Source organism: Saimiri boliviensis, chromosome 6 (genome assembly GCF_048565385.1).
Source record: "Saimiri boliviensis isolate mSaiBol1 chromosome 6, mSaiBol1.pri, whole genome shotgun sequence".
Lineage (NCBI taxonomy): Eukaryota > Metazoa > Chordata > Mammalia > Primates > Cebidae > Saimiri > Saimiri boliviensis.
This window is the reverse complement of record NC_133454.1, coordinates 126,114,017-126,136,941: the sequence shown is the minus strand read 5'-3', so window position 1 is coordinate 126,136,941 and position 22,925 is coordinate 126,114,017. Positions and strand designations below refer to the sequence as shown.

At 44.9% G+C, this 22,925-nt stretch overlaps 1 protein-coding gene across 5 annotated transcripts in view; it reads right to left on the bottom strand.

Annotated features, from left to right (window-relative positions):
* Positions 1-22,797, bottom strand: part of RBM4 (RNA binding motif protein 4) — a 35,853-nt gene extending 13,056 nt beyond the window's left edge. For 2 of the 5 annotated variants that reach the window (XR_012518209.1, XM_074401743.1), the window contains exons 1-2: positions 19,461-22,797; positions 18,083-18,506 (exon numbers count right to left, since the gene is read on the bottom strand). Coding sequence is in view for 3 of the 5 variants with exons in the window: in XM_074401743.1 (XP_074257844.1) it covers positions 18,083-18,494 (412 nt within the window). In the remaining 2 variants the exon portion in view is untranslated. Of the gene's footprint in view, positions 1-11,747; positions 12,189-13,461; positions 13,572-14,060; positions 14,752-18,082; positions 18,507-19,460 lie in introns of those variants that run through there. The other 3 variants (XR_746616.3, XM_003941221.4, XM_010351991.3) reach the window with 3 other exon arrangements.
* Between the last annotated feature and the right edge of the window lie 128 nt (positions 22,798-22,925).

The following is a 22,925-nucleotide window of genomic DNA, read 5'->3' as shown; positions in this document are numbered from 1 at the left end:
AGAAGTTGAATACTGGACTCTAGCCTGGGTGACAGAGGAATACCGTCTCAAAAAAAAGGTGGGGTGGGGGTGGGGTGAGGGGCCAGGTGAAGTGACTCATGCCTATAATCTTTTTTTTTTTTTTTTTTTTTTGAGGTGGAGTCTTGCTCTAGTCGCCCAAGCTGGAGTCCAGTGGTGCTATCTCAGCTCACTGCAACCTCCACCTCCTGTGTTCAAGCGATTCTCCTGCCTCAGCCTCCTAAGTGGCTGGAACTACAGGTGTGCACCACCACAAATGGCTCATTTTCCTATTTTTAGTAGAGATGGGGATTTACCCTGTTGGCCAGGCTGGTCTCAAGTTCTTGACCTCAAGTGATCCACCCCTCTAGGCCTCCGAAAGTGGTGGGATTACAGGCATAAGCCACCACACCCAGCCTAATCTTAGTACTTTGGGAGGCTGAGGCAGGAGGGTAGCTTTAGCCAGGAGTTATTACCAGCCTGGGCAACATAGGAAGACTCCATCTCTACCAAAAGATTTAAAACAAGATAAATTAGCCAGGTGCAGTGGTGCATACCTGTGTAGCTCCAGCTACTCGGGAGGTTGAGCTGGGAGGACTGCTTCAGCCCAGAAGGTGGAGGCTGCAGTGAGCCATGCTTGCACCACTGTACTCCAGCCTAGGCAACAGAGCAAAAACCCATCTTAAAAAAAAAAAAAAAAGACTAAAAATTTGATCTGAGGCTCAAGAATAACTACAAAGGGGCACAAGAGCTTTTAGGCTGACAAAAATGTTCTGTATTTTGATTGTACTGATGGTAACAAGATTGTAACCATCAGTTATCAAGAGTACATTGTCAGGCTGGGTGAGGGGGCTCATGCCTGTAATCCCACCACTTTGGGAGGCCGAGGCGGATAGATCAAGAGGTCAAGAGATTGAGACCATCCTGGACATGGTGAAACCCTGTCTCTACTAAAAATACAAAAATTAGCTGGACATGGTGGCATGTACTTGCAGTCCCAGCTACTCAGGAGGCTAAGGGAGAAGAATCGCTTGAACCCAGGAGGCGGAGGTTGCAGTGAGCCAAGATCCCGCCATTGCACTACAGGCTGGGTGATGAAAGCAAAACTCCATCTCAGGAAAAAAAAAAAAATATATATATATATATATATATATATAAATATAAGAGGCCTGGCTCCTTATTTATCAATTTGCACACACATATGCTCCACTAGCTTTCCCAATTCTCCTTACTCAACTTGATCTTTTTTAATACAAAGCTCTTACGTCCTAACACATAATTCAGTGATTTACTATGTTCATTGTTTGTCTTTGGCTAGAATCTAAGTTTTAGACAGTGGAGCCTCCATTAGGTTAAGTCATGAAGATGACATGGAGGAGAAACTACCACAGAACCATGAGAAACATGTAGCAGAACAAGAAACAACGAATAGAAAAGGGGCCAGGCACAGTGGTTCACGCCTGTAATCTTACACTTTAAGAGGCTGAGGCAGATGATCACCTGAGGTCAGGAGTTCCAGACCAGCCTGGCCAACATGGTGAAACACCAACTCTAATAAAAATACAAAAAAGCGTGGGTGGTGCACACTTGTAGTCCCAGCTACTTGGGAGGCTGAGGCAAGAGAATCACTTGAACCCAGGAAATGGAGGTTGCAGTGAGCCGCGATCATGCCACTGCACTCCAGCCTGACAGAGTGGGACTATCTCCAAAAAAAAAAAAAAAAAAAAAAATATCTGTAAAGAAGTGAGGTAAGGAGCACAAAGTAAGCGGTTCAATAAATTAGTTGGGCCACAGTGGCTCATACCTATAGTCCCAGCTCTTTTAGGAGGCCAAGGCAGGCAGATCACCTGAGGTCAGGAGTTTGAGACCAGCCTGACCAATATGATGAAGCCCCAACTCTTCTAAAAACACAAAAATCAGCTGGGTGTGGTGGCATGTGCCTGTAATCCCAGCTATTTTGGGAGGCTGAGACAGGAGAATTGCTCGAATTCGGGAGGCAGAGGATGCAGCGAGCTGAGATTGCACCATTGTACTCCAGCCTGGGCAACAAGAGCAAAACTTTGTCTTGGGGAAAATAAATAAATAAATAAATAAGTGCAAGAAATTAACAGGTTGGCATTTTGGAATGGATTGTCTCCAAAAGAAAACATACAAAGACTCTTGTTGGTGTTTAAGAATGATGTCCAAGCTATGGTGGCTCATGTCTATAAGCCTAGCCACTCAGGAGGCTGAAGTGAGAGACCACTTGAGCCCAGAAGTTAACAGCCCCACCGAGCCACAGTCACAACACTGCACTCCAGCCTTGACCAACAGTGAGATCTTGTCTCAAAAAGAAAAAAAAAAAAAGGGCCAGGTATAGTGGCTCACGCCTATAATCCCAGCACTTTGGGAGTCCAAAGCAAGCAGATTATGAGGTCAGGAGATCAAGACCATCTTGGCTAACCCGTCTCTACTAAAAATACAAAAAATTAGCCAGGGGCAGTGGCACATGCCTGTAGTCCCAGCTACTTGGGAGGCTGAAGTAGGAGAATCACTTAGAAACCCCCCAGGAGGCGGAGATTACAGTGAGCCGAAATTGAGCCACTGGAAAAAAATAAAGAATATTGTACCACTGGTGATTATCCATTCTGCCTAAATGATGGGGGAAAATACTGCCAGAACAATTTCTACCTTTTTAAAGAACGTGTCTTGCTCTGTTGCCCAGGCTGGAGATAATCATGGCTCAATGTGGCTGCACTATCCTGGGCTGAAACAACCCTCATATCTCACACTTGACAGTAGCTGGAGCTGCAAGCACACAGCACCACATCCAGCTAATTTTTAAAAAAATTTTTTTGGCCGGGCGCAGTGGCTCACGCCTGTAATCCCAGCACTTTGGGAGGCCGAGGCGGGTGGATCACGAGGTCAAGGGATCGAGACCATCCTGGTCAACATGGTGAAACCCCATCTCTACTAAAAATACAAAAAATTAGCTGGGCATGGTGGTGCGTGCCTGTAATCCCAGCTACTCAGGAGGCTGAGGCAGGAGAATTGCCTGAACCCAGGAGGTGGAGGTTGCGGTGAGCCGAGATTGCGCCGAACCGAGATTGCGCCATTGCACTCCAACCTGGGTAACAAGAGTGAAACTCCGTCTAAAAAAAAAAAAATTTTTTTTTTTTTGTAGAGATAGTGTTTTGCTGTTACCCAGGCTTGCCAGCCCAATTTCTTATCTTAAAGACGTCTAGCAGTAAAACCTAAAGGAAATTTGTTTAAAGAAATCTCATGATTAAAAGACTTTTGCTGATGCCCAGATTTTTTTTGTTTTTTATTCTTTTCTTGCTGTCACCCAGGCTGGAGTGCAGCGTCATGATCTCAGCTCACTACAACCTCCACTTCCGGGGTTCAAGGGATGCTCCTGCCTCAGTCTCCCGAGTAGCTGGAATTACAGGGGCCCGAGACCACGTCCAGCTAATTTTTGTATGTTGAGACAGGGTTTCACCTGTCTCTACTAAATCCACCTGCCTCAGCCTCTCAAAGTGCGTGAGCTACTGTGCTCGACCTACCCCAAGTATTATTTACATTTCACTATTTACTTTGGTAAAGAAATCAATGTAGTCCTAACATGACTTTTTGAATGGAATCTCACTCTTGCCCAGGATGGTGTGATCTCAGCTCACTGCAACCTCCGCCTCACGGGTTCAAGTGATTATCCTGCCTCAGCTTCCCAAGTAGCTGGAACCATGTCCAGCTAATTTTTGCATTTTTAGTAGAAACAGGGTTTCGCCATGTTGGTAAGGCTGGTCTCAAATTCCTGACCTCAGGTAATCTGCCCATCTCAGCCTTCCAAAGTGCTGGGATTCCAGATGTGGGCCACCATGCCTGGCCCATGACTCCTTCTAAATCCAAAGTCATAAGAGCTACATAAATTAATCTCTGATGAAAAACTGACCAACCAGTAAGAACGTTGGTCAAGTCAGTCAAATGGTTTAGTAAAATTGGTGTGTGTGTGGTGGGGGAGCACTTATTGTGGCAGCATAATGTATCAGAATTTAGATTCCCAAGGAGGAGAATTTAAAAACAAAAACAGCGGGGCCCAGCGGCTCACGCCTGTAATACCAACACTTTGGGAGGCTGAGGCGGGCGGATCACCTGAGGTCGGGAGTTCAAGACCAGCTTGACCAACATGGAGAAACCTCACCACTACTAAAAATACAAAAAAGTAGTTGGGCATGGTGGCACATGCCTGTAATCCCAGCTACTCAGGAGGCTGAGGCAGGAGAATCACTTGAACCCAGGAGGCAGAGGTTGCAGTGAGCCAAGATCATGCCATTGCATTCCAGCCAGAGCAACCAGAGGGACACTCCATTTAAAAAACAAACAAACAGGCCGGGCGCGGTGGCTCAAGCTTGTAATCCCAGCACTTTGGGAGGCCGAGGCGGGTGGATCACGAGGTCGAGAGATCGAGACCATCCTGGTCAACATGGCGAAACCCCGTCTCTACTAAAAATACAAAAAAAAATTAGCTGGGCATGGTGGCACGTGCCTGTAATCCCAGCTACTCAGGAGGCTGAGGCAGGAGAATTGCCTGAACCCGGGAGGCGGAGGTTGCGGTGAGCCGAGATCGCGCCATTGCACTCCAGCCTGGGTAACAAGAGCGAAACTCCGTCTCAAAAAAACAAAACAAAACAAAACAAAACAAAACAAACAAACAAAAAAAACAGGCCAAATGATGCAATGCACCCAGATCGAACTGAGGTAGGTTACAAAGCAAGTATAAGGAGCTTTCACCAAATATAGGGAGGTTATCAAAATCACAAGCTTTGTCTCAGATTGCAATTGGGGCTAGTGTACCCATTGAAAACTTTTTCAAAAGGGGTTAAAGCTTATGTGTCTGCCCCAAATTACGTTCATATGCATCCACGTAAATTTAAAACTGTTACAAAACAGAGAAGTAATAGGTGCCAAAAGAAATCTCACCCATCTTGACTAATATAGCCTGGGGAGGAACACTGTTCAGGGTTCAGTACTGAGATAGAGAAGTCTTGGGGGTTGTCATAATTAGACTGGGGAGTACCCTTGTTTTTTTTTTTTTTAACCCCATTCTATAGGTTGAATCCTACAGTTTTCATCCCTATAAGAGACAGGTATCCCAAACCGCAGCAAATCTGATTAATTAGCCATAAAATAAAGCATACTATTCAAAGCACTCCAAGTCAATTTACAACCAGGATTGGATTCTGCCCCCAGGACAATTCAAAGCCTATGGTTTAACTGGTCTGGGGCAGTGGTTCCCCCTGCATCAGCAGTATTAGTCATAATACAAGAGGCATTCATGTCCTATTCGCGTCAGTCTTTCATCAAAGTGAGTACTAAAATTTGTTGCCCAAAAAGGAGATGCTTTTTTTTCTTCTTCTTCTTCAAAGTCTTGCTCTGTAACCCAGGCTGGAGCGCAGTGGCGTGATCTCAGCTCACTGGAAAAAATTCTCCCACCTCAGTCTCCCTAGTAGCTGGGACTACAGAAGCCTATCACCACACGTAGCTAATTTTTTAATTTTTAGTAGAGGTGGGGTTTCACCATGTTGGCCAGGCTGGTCTCCAACTCCTGACCTCAAGTGATCCACCCACCTTGGCCTCCCAAAGTGCCGGGATTACAGGCATGAGCCACCATGCCTTACCTGAGTTTTAGTAATATAGTTTTGGCTGGGCATGGTGGCTCATTCCTGTAATCCTAGCACTTTGGGAGTTCAAGACAGGAAGATCAATTGCGCCCAGGAGTTTGAGACCAGCCTATAGTAAGACTTTGTCTCTTACTTTTAAAAAACTATTAAAACAGGCTGGGCGCAGTGGCTCACCTCTAATCTCAACACTTTGGGAGGCCTAGGCGGGTGGATCACCTGAGGTCAGGAGTTTGAGAACAGTCTGACCAATATGGTAAAATGAAACCCTCTACTAAAAATATAAAAATTAGCCCCATGTAGTGTACCGGTAGTCCCAGCTACTCGGGAGGCTCAGACAGAATTGCTTGAACCCAAGTGGCAGAGGTGGCAGTGAGCCAAGATCATCCCACCACACTCCAGCCTGGGCAACAGGGCAAGGCTTCCTCTCAAAAAATTAATCACGAAGTGGTAGTAAATCATCATAAAGGTCTTCATCCTGATAGGATTCATGTTGAGTAGGCTGAGGAAAAGCAGAAGGGGTTTGGTCTGGCTGTCTTAGGGGTGGGAGAGGCAGAAGAAAATCCATGTGTAAGTAAACCTGCACAATCCCTGTTATTCAATGGTCCTTCAAACCTGTGCTGTTCAATGGCCAACTGTACAAAGGTGGCCCCAAACTCAGTCTGGTGTCAATCTTCCTTCCATTGTGAAACTGAGCAGTCCCATCTTGTTGCCTATCTGAATACAAACATTTCTCATGCTGGATAGAGGCATTCAAAGAAACCAGCAGGCATACACAACACTTAATGGAATTGGACAGAGTACTCAGCCTCCCTGTCAGCTGTGACAAGACAAAATGAGAGCAGTAATAAAGGGCTCAATTCACTAATCACTAGCTAAGTACTTTCTCCTTTGGTGTCTTGTCGACATCCTTATGACACAGGGAGCACCTTCCCTGTTTTGGTGGGGCTGAGGGTGGGTGTGTGTATTTCAGACAGGTCAGGTCTCACTATGTTGGCCAGGCTGGCCTTGGAACTCCTGGGCTCAAGCAATCTTTGCACCTCAGCCTTCTCGGTAGGTGAGACTATGCAGGCTTGCACTACCATGCTCCAAACCATCCCAATTTGTTATCTTAAGCAAGGGTGCTATTTACCTGTCATAAAGTAACACAAGATTTGCATCTGGATTCACTCATGTTAAGCCATCATAATCTGGCTTGACAAGAGAGTTGTTAGCATGACAAAACTTAGTAATACAAGAACACGACTTAACAAAGCAAACAGTATTAATGCTTCAAAAACTCCTCTGCCCCAGCTTCCCCAGAAGCCAACTGCTTTTCTTTTTAGCTGTTTTTTACCTTTATTTCTGAATGTGTTCATAATCCACTTGCCACTTCTAAAAATTTCCTCATTTCTAAGTTTTGCTCTTATACCTAATACCCACCCATCCCCACTTCATGTCAGATAATTTTATTAAAATATTCAGTGCTGCTAAGATTGTAACTAGGTAAATATCACATACAGTTAAATCCTGCTATGGTCTGAGCATTTATGTCCGCCAAGAATTCATGTTAAAATCTGAATCCCGAAGGGGAAAAAGTATTAGGTATACCTTTGAGAAGTGATTAAGCCACAGAACACAGCCCTCCCTCATCAAGGGGATTCATGCCCTTACATAAAAGAAAACTCCAGAGAAATCCCTCACCCTTCCTGCCTTCCAAAATCAAGACAGAATTCAGACACCAAATCTGCCATGTCCTTGATCTTGGCCTTCCTGGCGTCCAAAACTCTTTAAGAAATAAAATGCTGTTGTGTATACGCCATCCAGTTTATGGTATTTTGTTAGAGCAGCTCAGACTAAGAAAAGCCCCATACTGGCCAAGTACAGTGCTTCACACCTGTAATCCCAGCACTTTGAGACGCCAAGGCAGGTGGATCACTTGAGGTCTGGAGTTCGAGACCAGCCTGGCTAACATGCTGAAACCCAGTCTCTACTAAAAATACATAATCTAGCCGGGTGTGGTGGCACGTGCCTGTAGTCCCAGCTACTCCAGGGGGCTGATGCAGAAAAATCGCTTGTACCTGGGCGGCAGCCATTGCAGTGAGCCAAGATCACCACCTGCAATCCAACCTGGGCTAGAGTAACACTCCGTCTCAAAAACAAAACAAAACAAAAACCCCTATTACAGTACCTCACAAGTTTTTTTTTTTTTCTAGTTAATATTTACCTTTTTTCATTTCTCTGTACTTCGTAACTCAGCTCTGAACTTGCCAAGCAAGCCAAAAATGTCCTATGTTCAAATACAGTTTTTTTTTTTCTTGTCTGAGACATCCCGTCTTACAAGTGTACTTTCTCCTGCTTAAACCTGGACTACTGTTCTCCAAACCCACTGCAGAAATAAAGTCCTGGGACTTCCCATCACCATCATCCTGGCAATTGCCTTCACCTCAGAATGAGATCATGTATAAAAACACAAAAGGCCTGGCGCGATGGCTCACGCCTGTAATCCCAGCACTTTGGGAGGCCGAGGTGGGTGGATCACGAGGCCAAGAAATCCGAGACCATCGTGGTCAACATGGTGAAACCCTGTCTCTACTAAAAATACAAAAAATCAGCTGGGCATGGTGGCGCATGCCTGTAATCCCAGCTACTCAGAAGGCTGAGGCAGGAGAATTGCCTGAACCCAGGAGGCAGAGGTTGCGGTGAGCCGAGATAGTGCCATTGCACTCCAGCTTGGGTAACAAGAGCAAAACAAAACTCCGTCTCAAAAAAAAAAAAAAAAGAAAAAGAAAAACACACACAAAAGAACTGAGAGCAAACGAACCTGGGTAATCTGAAATGGCACTTAATATCACAGTGCCAATTATCTCTAACTGTTCCATCCCTGAGTCTACTTTAGTACTAACATAGCTCTAGGGTAAGGACCCTGGTTTAATTTAGCATTCAACCAAGTCAACCCCAATTTTGAGGATGCCTGGAAAACTTTTTTCCGGACAGGGTCCCCGTCACCATGGCTGGAATGCAGTGACACCATCTCTGCTCACTGCAATCTCTGGCCCCTGGCATCAAGCAGTCTTCCCATCTCAGCCTCCTGAATAGCTGTGACTACAGAAGCCAGTCACCACAACCAGCTTTTTAATTCTTTTCCCTCTTTTTTCTTCTGAGACGCACTTTTACTCTTGTTGCCCAGGCTGGAGTGCAATGGTGTGATCTCAGCTCACCGCAACCTCTGCCTCCCAGGTTCAAGCGATTCTCCTGCCTCAGCTTCCTAAGTAGCTAGGGTTATAGGCGCCAAACCCGGCTAATGTTTATATTTTCAGTAGAGACAGGGTTTTGCTACATTGGTCTGGCTAGTCTCAAACACCTAATCTCAGGTGATCCACTCACCTTGGCCTCCCAAAGTGATGGGATTACAGCCACCACATGCCTGGTTTCTCCTTTTTTTTTATTTTTTAAAACAGAGTTTCCCTCTTCTTGCCCAGGCTGGAGTGCAATGGTGGATCTCGGCTCACCACAGCAATCTCCGCCTCCTGGCTTCTAAACTGAGTGAGACTCTGTCCCAGGGAAACAAAAACAAAAGCAATAAATGGTTTTAAAAAAAGAGAAAAGAAAGCCGGGCACGGTGGCTCGAGCCTGTAATCCCAGTACTTTGGGAGGCTGAGGCCGGTGGATCACGAGCTCGAGAAATCCGAGACCATCCCGGTCAACATGGTGAAACCCCGTCTCTACTAAAAATACAAAAAATTAGCTGGGCATGGTGGTGCGTGCCTGTAATCCCAGCTACTCAGGAGGCTGAGGCAGGAGAATTGCCTGAACCCAGGAAGTGGACGCTGTGGTGAGCCGAGATCGCGCCATTGCACTCCAGCCTGGGCAACAAGAGCAAAACTCCGTCTCAAAAAAAAAAAGAAAAAATAGAAAATGGAAAAGGATCGAGTATGAATATTAGCATTAAGCCAGGCCAGATTCTGAATCATGATAAAACTATTCTTAGGTCAAGATCCCAAAGCAAAAAGCAAGAAATAATAATAGAATCAAGAAATAAAAAACTGTTGAGACAGGATCAGTCTGTTACCCAGGCTGTAGTGCAGTGGCCTGATCTCAGCTCACTACAGCCTTGACTTCCTAGGTTCAAGTGATCCTCCCAGCTCAGCCTCCAGAGTAGCTGGGGCCATAAATGTGGACCTGCATGCCCAGCTAACTTTTTAACTTTTTGTACAGACAGGTTTTCATCATGTTGCCCAGGCTGGTCTTGAATTCCTGAGCTCAAGCAACTGGCTTGCCTCGGCCTCTCAAAGTGCTGGGATTACGGGTACTGAGTCACTGCACCTGGCCAAGGAGTTAAAATTTAGGCCGGGTAGAGTAGCTCACACCTGTAATCCCAGCACTCTGGGACACCAAGGCAAGCGGATCATGAGCTCAGATCAAGACCATCCTGGCTAACACGGTGAAACTCTACTAAAAATACAAAAAAAATTAGCAGGATGTGGTGGCATGCGCCTGCAGTCCCAGCTACTCAGGAAGCTGAGGCAGAATAGCTTGAACTCAGGAGGGGGTTGTAGTGAGCCCAGTTTACACCACTGCACTCCAGCCTGAGCGACAGAGACTCGGTCTCCAAAAAAAAAAAAAAAAAAAAAAAAATTAGCTTGCTTTGTAATGCAAAAATATATCCATGTTTACTGTAACATGTCAATTCTGAAAATTCTTCACTGACCATCCCCATCTAAACAGAATTCTCTACTTGATATTTCTGCATTGTCTCCTCCTTCACAATGAGTTCCAGAACTCTATGCATCCCCAACACTTAACACGTTCCAGAGTATCACTCAATAAAGTATTCGTTGAATCAATGAATACTGTTAGTCACCAAAGTTTGAAATTTGCCAAGCCTACCCATCAGAACAAAGGGCAAACTGATGAGAGTAAAAAATGGGGGTCAGTAGTGGGTATGTCCTTTAGAGAAAAAGAAACCAAAGTAGGCATGTACGACCCTCCAAGAGAAGTGGCAGAGAACCAATCCAGCCAGGAAAGGAAACAACTAACAGAAAAACATTTGCTGGGAGGATTAAATGAGAACACATGAAACACCCAGCACAGGTTTCACACACAAGAATATTCAATAGATTACATGTTGTATAGAGCCGTTCAAATCTTGGCCATCTATGATTAGAAAGAATCCAACAGGAGGAAGCAATTAATTTAAAAAAAAAGAAAAAAGAAAAAAGAAAAAGAAATCAGAGACACCATCTAAGTAAAGACCAGCTTCCTTATCACCGCATCATCACAACCTGACTTTCCTCAAAGTGTAATGCCTGGCATACAGTAGGTGCTCAATATATGTTGAATGATTCTGAGAAATGCTCTAACTAGACATAGTCCTACAACTGCAGAAACTGGAGCAAGAAGTTACAGACAATAAAAACATACAGAAGACAAATACTGTTTCAAGAGGAACGTGAAGCTAAGAGGCAGCAGCTCTTGCACTCAGCCCCATCATTCACCAAAAACATCTAAAGCTCCTATGTTGGGTCATTTCTCCATGCCTATCATTTAAAGGCTGTAAACCCAAATAATGAGGTGCTAGTGGGACCATTCAGATATTCTTTGGATTTTGGCAGAGCTAAACAAATATAAAGTGAAAGGCATCAACACATGTTACTGAGCTACAGTTAGCAAAATACTTTTGGAGCCAGAGCTTCATTTCCTCACATGGCATGAAGAGCAAAAGCGGACTTCCTCTTCCCCTAAACTCCTACTTTTCTCTGTTAAGTAAGTTAAGCTAGGTATGCTGACTGGGTGGCTGGAATGGTAGTCTTAGGGGAAGGTAGTGACTGTTTCTCTAAAAAAGAAGATCTGTATCTCTTAATTACTAGGAAGTAGCTGAGTTTATAACAAAGGTGGACCAGTGGGGAAAGTCTTCATTGGAATAAGGCTGCCTGCCTGGGCTTCTGTATAACCCTCTTTCCTTTGGCACCTACAACTCCTATATACAATAAACAAAATAACTACTGTGACGCTGACACAAAGCTGAGTTATCTTAAACTTTACACCCTCCCCTGCAAGGTACAAATCAACCCCAAAACAAGCCCAAGCAAGAAGTCTCTCAAAGCACACATACCCTAAGTTGAAAAACCATTTATTTCACCGGAAAGAAAAAAGTGATCCAACGCTCTAGGTCTAGCCTTTGGACCAAAAAGAGACCCAGGGGCAGTGAGACTCTCACCAAGGTCATTCCCAAATCCAACAGCCGCAGGAGGCAGGAGGCAGGGAGGAGACAGCACAGCCCCCACGACAGTTTCGGCACACAATGAGGCCTGCTGGGAGAACAGAACATGAATGGGAAGCTACAGAAGTATTGAAGGACAGAAGAACAGGAAAACGGGCAGGAGAGGAAAGGAAAGTAAAGGAAGAGAAGGTCTGAACTTAGCAAGGTAAATTAAGGTCCACGGTTCCTGAGGGACTGAACGCACAGAGCCGAGAACGTCCCGGAGATGGGGTACCACGAAGGGTGTATTCTCATGCACAACCGCAGCTCGGAATTTCAGCCCACACACATCCCACCTGAAAGAGAGCACAATACAGCGGCTTTACAGCAAAGCTCAAAAGGGCTTTCCCATTTAAAACTTCAACATCTTTACAAAGTCTGATAACTTGACACTCCTTTTAAGTTTACTTGTACCCTTCCCAGTATCACAGTCATCTCTAAACAATGAAAAGAGCTTGAAGGCCAGAGATAACTGGGGAGGCTAAACAATCTCAGACTAAGGTCTTAAATAGCAAATCTTGTTCCATGAAAGTAGGCAAAGACATTCCATTGGTCTTGATGATGTTAACACGTAGCATTCCTCAGAGAAGGTAATTCAACGTCACCAACTGTCAGTGGAGGACAGTAAAAAGGGAAAGTTTCCAATTAGCTCCCTGAGGTTAAAAAAAAAAAAAAAAAAATCTACAGTACTTCCTATCTAGGAGTTACTGCCAAGGTCCAAGTTAAAAGTCATTCAAAGTCTAGATAAAAGTAGGATCAACTGTACAACTTTTAAGACCTGAGGACATCCAATTACAACTAGGGAAGAAACTAACTTTGGAAAGAAGGTGCAGAAGGGCATGTATAAGCTACATATCAAGTCACTGAAGTTTCTTCTCCAGCCCCATCAGTCATTTCCTACACAACGACCCTGGGAAAGTCACACACCTTCTGCCCTAACTGCAAATATGAGTTATCTATCACTCACACTGTTACTATAATTAAGAATCAATGGTAGTATCTGGGACACACTGGGAGATACTCAAATCTAAGGGCATTGAGATTTACCCTTAAGTATAAAACAAATCTCAAACACCTAGAGCCCAAAGCTGGCAAGTATCAGAAGAGAATATATTCAAGTAGAGCCAAATGGATCATGGGGCTCAAAATGTATGACAATGAAAAAAGCCAGGGGACTCAGGGTAGAGCTGGTGGCTCAAGAGTATTAAATGCCCATAACAGCTAGTGAGAAGATGAAGAAGGGAGTGATCTGCTTATGGCAAAGCTCCCAATCCTGGATTTTCAACATTACCAAAGGAGTAAAATTAACAGGTGTGCATGCATACTTATATACCCTGAGAAAGTAGATGATGTCAAAACTAGAACTGTGGGAATATTAAAAAAAAAAAAAGCCTAAGTAAGTGACAGGCTGGGTTGTTACAGGACAGATTGAAAGATATAGCAATGTGGGCACTCTATTCAGGGAATGAATCTGAGCTGGGCAAAGGTGAATGTTAGCATCTATGCCCAAATTTCCTTGTAGAACTTTATAAAAAGACAAGTTGTGTAATTCTCTCTACCCCAACTTACCATCAAATAAGTTCTATAAAACTCCTAAGGGTTGAACCGTTCAGGAATGTCAGAAATACGCTTCAAGATTAAGATGATGCCATTTTGGTAGTCTTCTTAGTAACTGGGACCTGAGCAGTGATGACCAGTTAACTACAGTTATGGACTTTATCATTAGGGGTTGCATCAGAACTTTCACACAGCACAAAACAAAACAGGAAACTTGAAGACCTTAGAAATGTCACACACCTAGGAAACTTAACAAAGGCTCTGAGAAACAAAACACCTGAGCCTGAATGTGTGGGTCTCCAGGTAAGGTTCAATTATACTATAGTATATAGGTGACCCAAGATTCACCAGCACATCATTCTTTATTTTTCCAGGCACAAATAGAATCAAATTGACTCCCACTACCAGAAGCCCTGAAAAATAGCCATGAGGGCCAAAGAACTTTATATACTTTAAAGTTAAGCAGTTAGGACTTCTCTCTAGCCTGTGAGCCATCCTAGTAACCTTAACCTAACCCTGCGAAAGCAAGCAAGCAGGGCAGCCTAATTGGAGCCCTTTAGGCTGCAGGAGGGATGGCAAAACCAGAAGAGGGAACACCCCACAGCTCTCACCTCAAGCTTTAAAAGGCTGAGTACCGCGCTCGATCGGCATACTGCTCCCGCTCATACCGGGCCATGTCGTACAGAGAATTCCGCGCGGCTGCCGAAGCTTGGGACAACTCACTCTCATGCCCGTAACCGTAGCCCTCTCCAACAGTGGGGACTGGGGCTGTAGCGCGACGCAGGGGGCTCCGATCCCGCCCGTAATATGAAGTGGAAGCTGCATTAACTGCAGCAGCGGCTGCTGCAGCAGCAGCAGCTGTGGCAGCAGCTCCTGAGGTCGGCAACAGGTGTCTATCGTAGGGATCGAGAGAGGTGGAGGTGAGGTGACTGGCCATGGCTGTATTCTGGACTTGTGGCAGCTGGGACAGGGTTTGCTCTGCGTAATTATACACGGAGGCAGCTGCGGCCGCCACTGCCTCATAGGACCGGGCAGCACGGCAGCGCTTGTAGTAGGCATCGAGCGCTCCGTACGCGTTGTTGTAATACAATGAATCCCCATAGCTCATGGTGTAAGGCGTACGCACTGCTCCGTATTGCTCATTATATTGCTCGGTCAAGTCTGCCACGCGGCCTGAACGATCTATCGGACACTCTTTGGACCAGTGCCCCTCTTTCCCGCACCGATAGCAGCCGCTCTGGTCTCCCATCCCGGGCGCAGTCCTAAGCCGGCTGGTGGACAACTGCACGTGCATTCTTTTGCCTTGAAGAAACACAGACGCAAGAAGGGTTGCTATCACTCTTAGTCATAGCCCCAGCCCCGACCCCAGACACCGGTCATAGCAATGGCTTTACCAAGACAATTCTAATGCAGAACTCATCTTTGCCAAAAGACAAAAAGAAAAAAAAAATTCAACATAAAGATTCAGTGTTACGACCTGATTTCAAGCAAAGATCAATTAGATGAAGAAATAGTTCAGCTGTAACACTAGATTAAACGCTAAGAAATAAACTACTCCTATTCTTGCTCAAAACAATCATCTTATCCTTTGCCAAGTAACTGCAGGTAAAAAATCTTCAAACAGCAGCTCAATGTCAAAAGAAGTCAAAGTAAGAAAAGAGTCCCCAAGTTTTTTCTGACACCTTCAATCCTTACTAGCAAGACAGATTTCATTAAGCAAGGAAATGTAAAGGCCAGTTTTCCACCAACCTCAAAAAAATCAAAAAGAATGGAATAAAAGACTCCAATAATTACCACTACTAAAGAATGATCCAGGCTGAATGTGGTAAGAAAATCTCAAGGTACATCTCTGGAAAAACCCTCATGAACTGGGGAGACTGCAGGACACAAGTTGAAGTACAGCCTTTTCCCTTAACTGGGCCCTTTAAATTGCTGGTTCTGATCCTCACTTTTACAAGGATTCTTTACAATCTAACAGTTAATTTTAGTGAACCTCTACTAGGGTCAAAAGCAAACAGCAAAAACAGGGCAGGCTGTTTGTTCTCAAATGCCTGAAATTTTAGAAATACTGTAAAAACCACAGAACAAAAGGTGGCTGAGGAAAGTGGAGAATAACTAGTTAAACTAGTCAGTTGGCCCAAACTGCTGAGTTTAAGCAGGATTAAAGTACTTATCCTTAAACTACTAACTGAGAGCCTAAGAACATACACCTCATGTTTTTCCTGAAAAGTAAAATTTGCATTCTGGAAATGAAAAGTATTACTTCTGAAAATGCAATAGAAGCAGAAACTTTTTCTAGAAAAGTTAAAACTAAGTTTTAATACGTCTTCACAGAAGCAATTTCTACCTAACAGGATCTACCAGCTTACTTCTAAGTGAAATTCAGAAGAGATCCAAATCCTGCAAAATCTTCCCAATGCAATTGGTTATGATGCACCCTAAACATACCTATTTAAGGAGTAAATATGGTCAAAGGCAAGGGAGAGTCAACAGATGGATCCTCTAACATTAGAGAAAGTGGTAAACACAAAATCTTACCTGCAAAATTAAGGTTAGGTTCTGGGAGACCAGAAAACACAATAGGGAAAAGCAGGGTGGACGGACCAAAATATTAAGGAGGTCTAGGGTTTAATCATTACAACTGGGAAGTTTAGGTTGCACGTTATTAAAACAGAGTAGATATGCAATTAAGTACTTAAGTGCCTTAAAGGGCTAACCTGTCTCTGGCATTTGCCCAGAGGGCCACTTTGGCACCTACCAAAACCAGAGAAAACAAATGCAACTAAGAAATCAACTATGCACATTCCAGACATAAAGATCATTAATAAATGACTTGATCTAAGGATTTGTTGGCTCTAATGCCAGAAAAAGAGGTTACATTCTAAAAAATATCTAAAAGAGATTTTAATTGGTCAAGCAATGGAGAAGATACCCAACACTGGGAAACTGAAACTAAAAAAGACCACCCTAATAAATACCACTCATCAATATACGTACATAACTCTATTAGTATTAAGAAATGAGAAACGCCAATATTAAAGAAAATAGGGTAAAAATACCTAAGCATAAGTTAGAGGTAAAAATACCTAAGCATAAGTTAGAGTAAGAGGACCTCGGGTTCAGACCCCCGGAGTTTTATATAAGGATAATCTGTCCTGAATCAGGATCACTGTCCTAAATCAAAATCACACTGTCCTCCCCTTAACCGCTACAACCAGACACCACCTCTTCTGACTAGGTTAAAATGTGGGAGAGTACAAAAATTAGTATCACACCACAAACCCTCCACAAGAGCAGCTTTTGTTCCCAATTAAGTTGTTGACAAAATAATTCTCAACTTGCCAATTAAAAAAAAGAAAGCAAACTAGACCTGAGAGACCTGTGCCACTTTTCTTTACTAACGCACAGCAATGCCCATGACACAGAGCACCCATTACTAGGAGAAATAATGATGAGACCTCCAGCTCTAAAAAAGCCCAATTTAAGGGAAATGGACACCAAAGACAGCAGTAATGACTCTCAATGAGAGGAGTGCCCAGAAAAATAATCAGCCACTACACTGTCAGAACACAGGTTTGAAACATAGCAAGGAGTCACGGGAATACTCCATAATTTGGATAAGGCTTTGTAAATTTTTTTCAGTTCTGCTTAATTAGGTTGAAAATAAAAAATGCTCTTTTTTGATACTGGGAACCCAACTGAGGGGAGAGGAGGAGAGTTCAGATAGCAATTCACCATGGTTAGTTATCACACCTGAACTGCAACTGTTGCTTCAGACCTCAGATTTTGGAACATTTGTGTTAATACTTACCAGTTGAGCAACGCAAATCTGAAAATAAAAAATCCAAAATGCTCTAACAAGCATTTCCTCTGAGCAATATGTAGGCATTCAAACTGTATGGGATTTGAGATGCTTCCAAATGAAGTGACAATCCACATCATCACCCATGCTGCCCTCCAAGCACAAAAAAATTTCATTTGGTCAAGGCTCCAAGATAAAACAAATCTAAGTGCTCTATTCACCAAAGGTATTATAATGTCCAGCCCCCAAACCATTTTACTGCCCCTAAAATCCCAATGCCTCCTCCCCAGAAGTCCTAAAATCAGCCTTCTACTTCTAAAGTGGCCTTATACTCAAAACACAACCCCTGGGTACAGGTATAATGCAAAAGTAACAAAAGCTGTAACCTTTTTATAGAGTTAGTGTAAGGCAGAATAGCTTAACAAGAATTCTGCTCCTGTAAACGTGTTGCCTGACCTGTTTTTGCAAGGTTCTTCAAGTAAAATGCATTAATTCTAATCTGGTGCTGAGAGCACTAAATTCAGAGTGAGGTACTCTGAACTGTGCTCTACTACTACCACAAAAAAAAGAGAAAACGATTTCTGCACTGATGAACACAAAAGCCTTAGGGGCTCCAAATAAAAGCTGAGTGGTTTTTCTCCATGAGACATTTGCCTACGTAAAGCCTGTAAGTCCTATGCGTTCTCCATCTTAGTAAGTCCATCACCCATGCTTAATTCTTCACCAGCCAGCCAACAGCTGTTATCTTTCCCAAACCCCTCCCTTTACTTATCCAACCATTTTCTGCACATAGCCTTATGTTCAGCCCTCTACCCAAAGAGGGTGGTTCACCTTGAAACTCTGTGTTATCAAGGCCCCTGATGGCCTCCACTGCATCCTCTGCCCGCTCCATGTGTACGAAGGCATAATCTTTCACGATGTCACATTCGATGACCGGACCATACTCCTCAAACTTGGCTCGAAGCTCCTTATTAGTGCAGGTGGGACTGATGTTGCCCACATGCAACTTTGTTGAGGTTTTGCTCTTATTCTTGCTGGCTTCAACGTTGATGTTCACCCCATGAAGCTTGTAATGGTGCAGGTTGCGTATGGCATCTTCCGCTGCAGTTTTGTCTTCTATGTGCACAAAGCCGTAATTCTTAATGATGTCACATTCCAGCACCTTCCCATACTGCTCGAAAAGAGAGCGGATCTCCTGCTCTGTGGCCTCCCGGGGCAGGTTTCCGATGAACAGCTTCACCATCCTGACGAGAGCCTGGGAGAGAAAAACAAGATTGCTGACAAAAGACCTTAGACCCACATCAGTTTACAAAAAAAAAAAACAACAAAATGACTTTCACTTTAATGTGTATTTCCAGTTTTCTCTCTCACACGCCTGCAGACACCTTCACAAAACAACCAAAGGGAAGTAGGCGTGAACTAAGGCCTGCTCTAGTAGCCGCCATAAAACCTGTAAGAATGAGAAGACGTCTGCAATAGGGAGGTCCTTAGTAGACAAAGGGTTTGGTAAGAACTGATACTTCCAACAGACATCCGCATGAAAGACAGCATACGAAGAGATGGCGGTACTGGGTTTTCCTATCCACTAGAAAGAAAACAAAAAAACACAAGTCTACTTAGGCTTGCTGACTGACTGCCCGAAATTATCAACAGGCTTTTCCTCACGTAATAACCAAAGCAGCCATCATTTCCGGAAAAATGAGCCTTGTAATAGCTACATTTCAGAGTTTCCTTTAGTGAACGCGCGACTTGGATCAGACAGTGAGGCGTAGAGGATAAAGCAAGTACTGGAGTGGAGACTTCCTCTCTCGGGCACCGTCCGAGGTCCCGCACAACACTGAAATGCGTGGCCACGGGTGAGAGCTTCAGATTCATTGACCAGACGGTATCTCACAGCCCGTAAAATTCAAGAAACGGTGTTGCAATTGCCAGGTATGAGGGAAAGGGGCTTATCCCAGTGGAAATCTTCAGGCTTCCAAGTGCAGCCAAGTCGGGCGCGGGGCAGGGTGGGGGAAAAACGCAAGATATTCTCAGGGGGCGGTGGGGGAAGGGCTGCTCCCGGCTTACCGCGCCAATGCCGAGGACCGAGGTCGGCTCTCAGTGACGGGTGTGGAGGACGCAACCCCACTAGGACACCCCCGAAGCCCAAGGTAGTGAGGTAAGATTTAACAGAGTAGAAGAATGGCAGTGAAAGGTCTCGGAGTCTCACCCGCACAGAAATCAGCAGGGCCTCCTCCTCGCGGCGCGGACGCTTCTGACAAAACGCTAAAATGGCGGCGGCCGCAGCAGTGGCTCTGGGTAGGGGAGGGGGAAGCGAGTCTACAACCGGATTGGCCACTCAAAAAAGTGAAGGGCAGGCGTTCCTGCAGATCCTCTTCCTGACTGGTTATCACAGACGCCAATCACCGGAGAGGCCGGGAGGAGGTGGAAACGTCAGTAACCCCGGAGCTTTTATGCGAAAGCCAGTGGGCATCAACCTCGCGAAGCCGAACTCGCTGATTGGGCAAGAGGTCAGCGTGAGGGCGGAACTACAAACGTAGGCTTCGCCAGCGGGGTGCGGCCCGCCATTAGGCGGAGCGAGCTAAAGCACTGGGGCAGTAGTCTTTAGCTTCGTGGCGCCAACTTTGTTAAGCGTCCACGTTTCGCCATCTCCACGTGCACAGCCTGACAGTATTCCGCGCCCCATTTTGCCGTCCACTTTAGGTTTCTCCCGCTAAACACCCAAGCACCAGGCCCCTCGCGGCCAGGACGCTGTGGAAATAGTTTATGCAGACACATGCCAGGAACAACAGCGAAGACACACCCCCCTCCTCTGGAAACCAACCTTCGCCTTGGGCCAGTAGTCCACACTGCAGCCTTGAGAATCCCGGAGCTCCCACAAACTCAAACCTCTCACAGGTGGTGGAAAGGACCTTTGTAATGGCCCAGAAGTAGGCCCGGGAGGAGGCTGCACTGTCCAGGAGATGCTGAGGACAAGTTCCCTCTGGGAACCAGCCTCCCAGGGTCAGCGATGAAGAAACCTTTCTGTGACCATGGAGACCGAAAGTACACCCCGACCCCACCCTAAGAAAAAACTGGAGCAGCAAAGGTTTTTTTGTTTTATTTTATTGGGCGCCATCAGCCAGGGCTGTTTTAATCCCCTAGAACCAACCTTAGAGGAAGAGCCTAGTCACAACCAGCTATAATAAACAAAATACAAAGTAACATTCTCCACAGGGTCCAGCTGCCGCCTCTTCTCTCATCCTTAAACTGCTTCACATTATCCCAAATTCATTAAGCAAGCAACTTTAGTCAAGACCCTTTGCAAAGCAGCTTCTGAAAAGGAAGTTAAAAGGTGGGGTGCAGGGGCTGGATGAAGAACTTAAAACACGAACAAAACAGGCTATAAGCAGTGCAGAGTTTATGAGTGGATGACACAAGTACAACACACCACCATCCAAACACAGCAGCTTGTCCACCACCACCCACACCCTAAAAAAAGAAAGGTTTCATAAACAGAAAGGGGAGGTCAGAGTTCGGGGGGAAAAAGTGGGTTTTAAAGCCCAACATGAGGGCCGGGCGTACTAGCTCCCACGTGGAATGCCAGCATTTTGGGGGAGAGGGCGCAGATCACCTGAGGTCAGGAGTTTGAGACCAGCCTGGCCAATATGGTGAATCCGCATCTCTACTAAAAATACAAAAATGAGCCAAACGCGGCGACAACCGCCTATAATCCCAGTGACTCAGGAGGCTGAGGCAGAAGAACCTGGGAAGTGGAGGCTGCAGTGACCAGAGATTGTGCCACACTGCATTCCAGCCTAGGCGACAAGAGCAAAACAAAACATGATTCAGGAATCTGACTGTACAAAACTGGTCAATAATTTATTCTACAGTAGCAAATACTAAGGAAGTAAAATACAACAAAACATAACATTTACAGATGTGTTGGTCACTAATCTTGGTCCATTTCATTTGTGGATTCTGATGCACCTCTGAGCCTGCATAAAGGCCACTCAGTGATGAAGAAAATCAATTTCATGTCAGCTGCCATGTGCCCTTCAGAGGTGGTCAGCATTAGAACGTAATGCATATGGTATAAAATCCTCTCATCTCCTTCAGTTAGATCTCTTGTCCCAACACATCTAGGGATAAAACGTTCTTCCAAAATACCAAAGTATATCAACAATCAACTCATTGAAACTAATAATCTCTCCATATGGGAAGGAGAGAGACTGGAAACATAAATCTTTTCAGGATCACAGTTCAAGCCCACTGTGCAGACATCAAAACTACTAACCACCTCCCCATGCAGCCCAAAACCTAATTACTTGATTTGACTTCTGAAAGCCAACTAGGTCTAGTTAGCTATATAACATTTTACAAGCTTATCTAACTGAATGAATCACATTAAATAATCTCCCTGCCTTTTGCTGAGACATTTCTTGCAATGTCACCCAGGCTGGAGTACAGTGGCACTATCCATAGCTCACTGCAACCTAGAACTCCTTAGCACCAGGCCTCGATTTTTTTTTTTTTTTTTTTTTTTAAAGAGGCTTGCTCTGTAGCCCAGGCTGGAGTGCCGTGACACACTATCTCAGCTCATTGCAACCTCCACTTCCAGGGTTCAAGCAATTCCCCTGCCTCAGCCTCCCAAGTAGCTGGGACTGCAGGCACTTGCCACCATGCCCTGCTAACTTTTTGTATTTTAGTGGAGACAGGGTCTCACCATGTTGGCTAGGATGGTCTAAATCCTCAATCTCCTGACCTTGAGGTCTGCCTGCCTCAACCTCTCAAAGTGCTGGGATTACAGGCGTGACCCACCACACCTGGCCTATTTATTCATTGTAGAGACGAAGTCTTTGTTGCCCAGACTGGTCTCAGATGCCAAGGCTCAAAAGCAATACTCTGAGGTGGGCACAGTGGCTCACGCCTATAATTCCCAGCACTTTGGGAGGCTGAGGTGGGTGGATGACCTGAGGTCAGCAGTTTGAGACCAGCCTGGACAGTATGATGAAACCCCATCTCTACTAAAAATACAAAAAAGATTAGCCAGGTGTGGTGGTGGGCGCCTGTAATCCCAGCTGCTTGGGAGGCTGGGGCAGAAGAACCACTTGAACCCAGGAGGCTGAGGCTGCAATGAGTCGAGATTGTGCTATTGCACTCTAGCCTGGGCAACAAGAATAGAACTCTGTCTCAAAAAAAAAAAAAAAAAAAAAAAAAAAAAGCAATCCTCTCACCTTAGCCTCCCAAAGTGCTGGGGTTACAGGCACTAGCCACTGTGCCTGACCTCCCTGCTTTTTAAAATCTATGGCAATTCCAGCACTTTGGAAGGCTGAGGCGGGTGGATCACTTGAGGTCAGGAGTTCAAGACCAGCCTGACCAACATGGCAAAATGCCATCTCTACTAAAAATACAAAAAAAAAAATTAGCCAGGTGTGGTGGCACGTGCCTGTAATCCCAGCTACCAGTGAGGCTGAGGCAGGAGAACTGCTTCAACCTGGGGAACCAGGGGGAGGTTGCAGTGAGCCACCACTGCACTCTAGCCTGGGTGACAAGAGTGAGACTCTGTCACAAAAAAAAAAAAAAAAAAAAAAAAAACCAATGGCAACAGCTACGTTTAATATGCAAGGATGATGACAATCAACAGTATTTGGGGTGGTTTGATTTACAAAGGCAGCTATATAATAGCCAATAA